This window comes from Castor canadensis, chromosome 4, assembly GCF_047511655.1.
Source record: "Castor canadensis chromosome 4, mCasCan1.hap1v2, whole genome shotgun sequence".
NCBI classification, from domain to species: Eukaryota; Metazoa; Chordata; class Mammalia; order Rodentia; family Castoridae; genus Castor; species Castor canadensis.
The window spans coordinates 185,034,372-185,043,075 of record NC_133389.1 but is presented as its reverse complement, the minus strand read 5'-3'; the positions used below and the strand labels follow the sequence as shown (position 1 = coordinate 185,043,075).

Genomic DNA, 8,704 nt, shown 5'->3' with positions numbered 1-8,704 from the left:
GATGTTGTGCCTAAGAATCCTCTTCCAAATCCAAGATCATGAGGATTTACTGTTAGGTTTACTTTTAAGAGTTTCAATTTTGGCTTCTAATACATATGGGTTTAAGGTGTGAGGTAAGGATCTAGCCTCATCCTTTTGCATATGGACATCCACTTGTCCCAGCACTACTTGTTGAGAAGACTGTCCTTTTGCACTGAGTGATTGTGTAGGTTTACTTCTGGACTCTCAGTTCTGTTCCATTGATTTCAATACCTACCCTTAAATAGTACCACACTGATTTGATTATTACTGTTTTGTAGCAAGTTTTGACATTTGAAAGTGAGAGTTCTACCTTTTTTTTTTTTTCAGGATTTAAAAAAATATTCTGCGATATTGCAATTCCGATTGAATTTTAGACACTGTATACAGTGGTCTAGAGACATTTTACAGCACCCCTGCAGAATAAGGTAGTGTGTAGTGTATTGTGAATCCATCATCAGTACTCACCCTGTATACATGGGACAGCCATGGCCCAGAGACCATGGCTGGCACTTGTGCCATTCTTGAGCTGATGGGGCCCCAAGCCTGCAGTTCTTGCCACCTCAGGGCAGGGAGTTACAAGAGCTGCTCACTGAGGTCAGGTTCTATGTAGCCATCTCCACTAAATCCTATGTGTACTGTCACACGTACACACAAATTTAAAAAAAGAAAAGGCTGTTGTGAGCCATGTGGAGAATGGAGTGTGGCTGCCCCTGAGGAGGGGCACTGGGAAGATTCTAGAACACTGCTGTTCAAGCCCTGACTTCCTGCTGTTGCCGCAGGATGTTATCTTCCTGTCCTTCTGGCGGCAGCTGCTAAACCACTGGTGCCGTGAACAGGAAGATAAACCGGGACAGTCCGTAAGCCCTGCTGGAATGAGGAGAATAATCGGCCTAGGATGACTGGTTATAGTCTTGGGAAACCACCTCCTCTTTGTAAGATTCTCTCTTCAGCTTGTAGGTGAATTCCTGACCTAGATGGTTGCTTGTGCTTTTGGGCTGCCTGGAGGCTCTCTGGGAATCCTCCTTTTCTTGAGAAAGAAAAAGGAGCAAAGAAGGAAACAAGAACAAGGGCAGCAGAGACAGCAACTAGACATGAGATTACAATGGAGAGAGGGCTGTGAACCTCTGACCTTCTCTCTAGCCAGGATGTCCTTCACATGTGAGGACTGGGATGAATTACAGACACACATGGCCAAGGACTTTGTGGAACCAGCAAAGCTGATGTGCAAAGGACCAAGAATAGTTGAGACTCTTGGAAGTCTAAGTGGGAGGATTGTCCTGCAGAGTACAATCATACTAAAGCCATCATCGCTAAACTGCTCAAAGAAGGAAAGTGATGGAACAGAGGAGACAGCCCAGAGTGGACTCAAGCATGTGCAGACACTTGACAGCACAGGTGGCAGAGAGCTAGGGGAAAGGTGGTCAGAAAAGGACTCTGGGATAGCAAGCATTCATAAGAACTGAGTTCCACTTTACAATAAGAAGATCAGAGCTGGTGGCTCACACCTGTAATCCTAGCTACTTGGGAGGGTGAGATCAGGAGGCTCACGGTTTGAGGCTAGTCTTGTCAAATAGTTTGCATGCATCTCCAAAATAACTACAACAAAATGGACTGGAAATGTGGCTCAAGCAGTAGATACCTACTTTGTAAGCAGTCTCATCAAAAAAAAAAAAAAAAAATCTAGTGAGTTACAGGTCTGAGCCTAAAAGGCAAACAGTTAAACTTTAAAAAAAGATGTGACTCTGGAGAACCCCAAGAACCTATGGCAAGAGTCAGAGCATCTGGCAGGGTGGTTTGGTAGGTCAAATGAAGAGATATATTCTAGGAAGAAATAATCAGCAAATGTAGTTTGAAAACTACCATTCCTAGTAGGATCAAACTGCACAGTACCTAGAAATAAATCTGTATTCCATATAAAACTTCACTAAAAGACATTAGGTCCTGGCTCTGCAAGACCCAGATCTGGAGAGACTGGGCTGACTGCACCTCGAATGATCTTCACTGGGGGAGGAGGATGAACCTGGTACCACTGCCTAGAAAATGGCTGAGCATTCTCTCAAAAGTCACACACCTAAAGACAACAGCATTTCCACTCTGGCACACATACCAGAACACTGCTCAAGAAAGTCCATCACAGCCTGCTTGTGCTGGCCACATGCAGCCTATGTGCCCTCTGCCCAGGGAGCAGGCAATGAAGCCTGGCAATGGCACTCGGGACCAAGTGTGGCCACCTTGTGCAGGAGCCTGAGTGAAAGCATGTGTCTGGTTTACTTATCTTGCGAAGAAACCCCTACCCCATTGTTCAGGCACACCAGTGTGTGATAAAATCACTCCTTCCACCATCTACTCTCAAACTTAAGGGTTCACAGACACAAAATGCAGGATCAAGGTAGATTGCAGGGAGAGGCCAGGGAGAAATCCAGCAAGACAGAAGTTCCCATTCAGTTCTAGTTCATGGGTTGGGTTCCAGACCTGTCATAGGTTTAATTGACTAAATGATAAAAGGAGCCAGCATGAAAGCATGGCATGAACCAAAGATCATGATTAATTTTCTACATCTAGGAGCCATTAAGGATTATTTTTCTTATGTTATAGCCTAAAATCATTCACACCCCACCAGTGCATGAGCACATCACACTGGCAAACACTGCAGGATGGCAATGACTTTGGGGCCAATCCTGGGCTTACTGTGGTTCTCTTCGAGAGGACCCAGGAGAGTTAACTCGTGGCTTTCTTATCTCAAGCTTTATGAAACGGAACACCTAATACTTAAAAGGGCAGGCATGATAAAAACCATCTAATGAAACATCTGCTTTATTCCACTCACAAAAGCAACAGCGTGTCTTCACTCATAGCGAACTGTACCTTAAATAAGGGGATGCTCAGGAGGCCAAGAGCCGACTCAGCTCTCATGGTGAGGGGAGAATGCAGAACTTGGGCTCAGTAGAACCACTGTATGCAAACACTCCCTCTGGGGCTGCAAGTGTCCTGAGCATGAACAGGTGTCCTTAGGGGCAGGGTCTTGAAGGTGAGTTTGACTTGAGGCTAACACCTGTACCCAGTACACAACCTCCTTTGGGGTTGTGTTGATGGATGAGTTCAAGCTGAGTCTGTGATGTGATTTGGGGAGAAAGGGCCACTGGGCCCTAGAACTGTCCCTAGAGGGATTAGAAGGAGAAGGGCAGTGTAAGAGTCTGACAGTATAAGTAGCATACTGTCTATTGTCCAAAGGGAAATACTCCTGAGCTATGGGGCACCTCCCTGCAGGTGCTGGAGAGGCACCTGAAGCCATGCAGGAATGTACTGCTGTCCAGGTGCAGTCTAGCCTCAGTAGCCCACATGCTGTCTGAGCCTGGGTGGGCAATCCCTCAAGCCAGAGCTTGCTTAGCGTCTGCTCCCTCCGCAGATTCTCACATCCCAACTCAACGCCTCCATGGAGAAGTGAGGGTGGTGGGGTGGGTAGGCACTGCTGCATAGGTGTGGGAGGAGGGCAGGGTAGGGAGGCTACTGTAGGAGGCAGCCATGGGCCAGTCTTTCTGACACCCTGGGTGGATTGGGTGGGTCCTGTTTCCTGTCTATGAAAGGACGGGATGCAGCACCTGGGTGTGTGATTTACCTACCCTGTCCAGGCTGGAGTACTTGGCAGCTCTTTGGGCAGGACTTGTGCCTCCCAACCCCTCACTGTGGGATTCTTCCCTGTGGATGGCCACCAAGAGTAGTCAGTCCTAGGTCCCCTCCACCACTGTTGACTTACTTTCCATGTCCTTGTCACTGTGCTCAGGGAGCTGGAGGGCCAGATGGATCGGCTGCGGGACCTCCTCCGTGTTCTCAAGTGGCACTGGTGCAGTGGGTTCTAGGGGAAGCTGATGGTGACCACACAGCATCTGCGTTGTACCTAGCCTGTCCCTGGGGCTGCCCTCTTGAGCTGCCCCCTGCCCACCCGTTGATTCCCACACCCTGGCATGGAGTGCATGGCCCCAGCACTGCCTCCCATTGCAGGTGGGGCCCCACCTTCCTGCTCTCCTCAGCAGGACCTGACTTTCCACTTCAAGGGCTCACTAGAGTGGCTTTGTGGAAAGGCAAAGTGACCTGCTTTTCCAGGAGCCTCATCCTTCTGATAGCTGAGGTTGCAACAGTCTCCTTCCTAGGGCCAGAGTCCCTGTTTCTCTCCCTCCACCCCTGCCTCCTCCTATCTACTCTCACTCTCTGTAGGCTGTGCTCTTATCCTGCAGCTGCAAGACACCTCTGTAACCCCTGCCCCGGGTTATTTCCTGTCTGCCTCCTTGGCTGCAAGTCTGACAGCCCTGCTTCTGTACCCCAGATCTCACACTGCCCACCACAGTGGTCAGCCAGACTGTCCTGTCTCCCCAGATACCTGGCCCAGTGTCTTCCTCCCTCTGCTGCCCCCTCTGCCTGTTAGGGCTGTAATACTCCTCCTCTTCTCTCTCTGCTGCATACTCCCTCCCCTCCCCTTCCCTTGAACTGGTGATGGGCTTTCTGCTGGGGATTCCAACAGGGGTAGGCACCAGGCTTTTAGGTGAGTTATGAAGTCTGCAGGGCACTTTCTTCCAGCAGGTCCTTTGGTGTGTGGCTGGGATTTCTGTCAGAATCACAGGGGATGCCTGCCATGGGTAGGTTTCCTGGACCCGCCCTGAACCAGGTGGGAAGTGGCCAGGGCACAAGGACCCAAATGCCTGGGTGCTGCTGGGCCGACCTTGATGGGGACAGTATGCGGGATCACTCATGTCCTGTGGTGCAGGCAAGGTGGAAAGGTCAGTGACCTGACTCAGGCAGCCCTGCTGATTGAGTCCTGAGCAGGACTAGCACCCAAAGGCTCTGTCTCTGAGCCTGACCTCATAATTCCAAGTGGACATATGCTCCTGGAACAGTGGCATGCGTGCGAATTGCCCAGCCCCTTGTTAGAGACAGCTTGTGACTGGCAGCCCTGGGTGGGTTCTGTGCTTCTGGAAGCTCCCAGGCAAGCTGCTGGTCCAAGGGCCACACTTTGCTTGTCTTTTCTGGTTGCCCAGTCAGCACCCTGTACCTTTGGCCTCACACTGACAATGTGGAGGCCCCTTACCATCTGTCCCTTCCATGGTGGACTGCACATGCTGTTGGTGTTCACCACAGGAGCCCAGAGCCTCGCACACACTTAGGATCAAGGCCCCTGGCTATGGACGGGGCTGGTAGTGGAAGTCTGTAAGTCCAAGTCTTAAGGGCCTCATCACTTATCATGCTGAGGACAAGAGCTAAGTGAGAGAGGCCGTGAGGCCACTGGGATTTACCATTACGTCAGTGCCAGGGAGGCCACAACACTCACGTGATCTCACAGTGACTGATTTGCTGGGAGAGCCACTGAACCGGGCACTCACTCTTCCTCTTCCATCCACAAGCTCTGAGAACCTGCAGAGAGAGTGGAAGGTTCATGTGACTGAGCACTGCCTGGCGACCTAGGGCTGGGGTGTGGGGCTGGTACCTGGGCAGCTGAGTTGGCATCTCAGGGGCACCATGGTCGTTGAGCAGACGCAGCTCTGGCAGGCGCACAGGGGGCGGTCTGTTTCTGAGTACCCGTGGGTGGTGTCCTCCCTGATGCCAGCGTCTTTCAGCACTGTCTCTGGGGGCTGCAGAGCAGGGAGGAGGAAGGGGAGTGGCCACAGGCTAGTCTGGGGCTGCTCTTTGTTCCTGGTCCTAGCCCTGCTGCAGGGAACGGGTGACTCACACCCTGCCAAGCTTGGGGACAGGAAGAGGGGACACACATGTTGACATGAGAGCCCCATGTGACCCCTGGCATCTCTTCTGAGGCACCTTCATCTACTGCTGCAGCACAGAAATGAACTGGCCTGGAAGGTGCCAAGTCCCTACCCTGGACCCAAGTCCTCTATCTGCAAGGCAGGGTGCCAGGCACTTGGACCTGACCCTGGAATTGGCTTTACTGATGACCTGCTTCAGGTGAGGCCTACACCCTGGCTCAGGCTGGGGTCACTGTCACCCCAGCGATGTCTCTCAGATTCCTAGGCTGGGTGTCTGCCTTCCCTCTTTGTCTCCTTATCAAGGCTGATTTGGTTGTAAGGATCAGGTCTTAGGCCGCAGCCTACCTTTTCTACTTGGCAAGTATGCATCCCTGGAGCTGAGCTGGTAGACTAGATGGGTGGCAGGTTGGGTCTGAAAGTATGTGTAACATTTTCACAAAGCAGCCTCATGGGCTGAGGAAGAGGAGGGAGGAGGGAGATGCAGAATGAGCTGGGTTAAAATCCCGTTCTCTTCAGGAGCCAGTCTTCTCTCAGGCTCTGTTCTGTCTGCCCCCACCTCCATCATTTCTTACCACCGTGTCCTGCTCCCTGCACTCCCCAAATTGTTTTCCCACAACACCTTGTGTGAACTTTGAGAACGCAAGTAAGGCATGTGCTTGGGAACATGTCCAGGTCTTTGGCGTGGCCACCTGAGCCTCAGCTGCTCCCACTCTCCTCTGTCCATGTCCTTCCTTCTTGAGGTCTCTTGAGGACTCCTGGGCCCTGTCTCCAGTGCTAGGGTCCAGTGGCTCCTCATAGTCTGGCCTGGCTGCAATGTCACTTCTGGGGCCTTCTCAGTGCTGCCTGCTGAGCACCTGTTTTCAGGGTGATGTCCTATACTTGTTGCTCAACCTATCTGGGATCTGCTCAGGGGAACAGTGAAAAATGAAGTTTGATGTGCTTATTTGTCTAGATTTCTAGTGCCCTGTCAATGTGACTTTCCTCACCCAAGATGTGAAAGCCTCCATGATCACACCAATGTCTCTGTTCACACCAGACCTGTTTCTAGGCTGTTTGATATTCCAGGGACAGTGTGGCCCATGCCAGACAAGGGTCCTGGGGGACTGCAGGATGACCCACCTCTCTTGGACAAAGATGCTGAGGACAGCAGCCATAGAGGGTGACCCACACCCACCCCATCCCTGTCTGCAGCACTCACAGGTGATGATGTAGAGGTGTGCAGGCTCGCTGTGCAGCTGGCCCTGCTCTGTGCTCTGCACAGCTGTCACTGAGAGCTGGTACCGCCGCCCTGGCAGTAGGTCACGCACTGTGTAGGACAGCAGCTTCCCATTGGGAACATAGCGGCTCTTGGTGCTCTGGCTGGTGGTCACATTGATGACATAAGCCTCCAGCAAGGTGCCTGCAGTGGGGGCGTCCCATACCACGTGGGCAGAGGTGGCCGTGACGCGGGAGGCTGTCAGGTTTGCTGGAGGAAGGGGCCCTGGGCGAGGCATGGACAGCGGAGCAAGGTGAAGGGAGGGTGGAGACACAACTTAGGATCTGACAGGGATTGCTTAGGCCTCCTCTGAGGCCAGATCTGGTTTTGTGGACACTCTATCAGCCTAGGACTGGTGTGGAGAGCATGTTGACAGTGGTCAGAGCACAGGCAGTACCTCTGTCCTGCCTAAAGAGACCCTGTGCCCTCGGTCCTCCTGAGCCTGGCTGCGCAGACCTTCCCTGGGATGTAGGTAACTGGAGGACTAGAAAGGCAGGGGTGCACCCACGTCCCTGTGCTCACACCTTCCACATGCCTCCCCTGGGCTGCGTCCAAGGCCATGGAGGGGGAGTCCTGAGAGTCACAGCGTCATTCCCTCTGGGCCAGTCAGCCCTCTTGTACCAGCCTTCACACTCAGATCTACCACTTCCCCTCCCTATCTAGCCATTTCTACACATTGGGGAGGGTAGGTGGGCTAGTGACATCAGGGAACATAGCCAGAGTGAGCCAACTACTCAGTCCAGGAGCCCTGGACAGCATGGGCATCAACCCAGCATGCACCTTGGGACCACTTGTCAGTGTTCTGTGGAGGCCACAGAACACATTGAGGACCAGGAGTACTTGGGAGCTGAGGGCAGCAGAGGAACTAGGCCAGCCTGGTGTAGTGGCTCCTCCCTCAGTCCAAGTGAAAAGACCTCTGGGAGGCCAAGGGCTGGGTTTCTAGTATATGGACACTTTGGAGGAGACTGGATGCCAGGAGGAGGCCAGAAGCTCTATAAGAAGGTCCTGTGTGGGTGGAGACGAAGAGTGGGAAGCCTCTCTGATCTACTTACGGGTCCAAACATGCAGTGGTGCTGATGCCAGGCTCTCGGTGGGATGCTCTGCTCCCCCGGGCCCACTGAGGGTGGTCAATCGCACAGTGTATCTTCTTCCTGGCAGTAGGGACCTGTCGGAGGGGGAGAGGAGGACAGGAATGTCTGGGGGCCTGTGGCCAGCTCTACATGATCACGGCCGTGGCCTCCTCCACAAGGAGGCAGATAGTGGCCCTCAGAACCTACCTGCTTCCAGGTGGGAAACCCCTCCACTGTATGTCTAGTTTACTTAGAGGCAGAGAAGGGTCCAGTGCTCTCAAAGTAGCCACAGTATGGTCGGAGGATGGATGTTCGGAAGGGTGAGACCAAAAAAGGGATAACTGGAGAAGGTCACTGTGCGGACAAGGGCTACAAAGGCCCAATTGCTCTCTGTGCAGCTTCTGGGCTGCATCTGTGAACCTGGGTTTCAGAGAGTTCTCGCTGCCCTCCTGGAGAAAAGGGCCTTCCCTCTGAACTGCTTGTGTAAATATTGAGGTTCACGCACAGGCAGGAGGTGCTGTCTGACCCTTCCCTGAGACCAGCCTGATGGGCTCTCCTGGCTGCAGCATTTCACACCTGACCCCACACACTTGCTGGGCTGAGCTTGT

General features: G+C 52.6%; 1 protein-coding gene across 23 annotated transcripts in view; it reads right to left on the bottom strand.

Annotated features, from left to right (window-relative positions):
- Positions 1-8,704, bottom strand: part of Sned1 (sushi, nidogen and EGF like domains 1) — a 75,329-nt gene that overhangs the window by 17,945 nt on the left and 48,680 nt on the right. For 16 of the 23 annotated variants that reach the window (XR_012447447.1, XM_074072245.1, XM_074072244.1 and 13 more), the window contains 5 exons: positions 8,079-8,191; positions 6,970-7,251; positions 5,498-5,642; positions 5,342-5,424; positions 3,776-3,874 (listed from right to left, as the gene is read on the bottom strand). Coding sequence is in view for 17 of the 23 variants with exons in the window: in XM_074072245.1 (XP_073928346.1) it covers positions 3,776-3,874; positions 5,342-5,424; positions 5,498-5,642; positions 6,970-7,251; positions 8,079-8,191 (722 nt within the window). In the remaining 6 variants the exon portion in view is untranslated. Of the gene's footprint in view, positions 1-2,886; positions 3,885-5,341; positions 5,643-6,969; positions 7,252-8,078; positions 8,192-8,704 lie in introns of those variants that run through there. The other 7 variants (XR_012447451.1, XR_012447448.1, XR_012447446.1 and 4 more) reach the window with 7 other exon arrangements.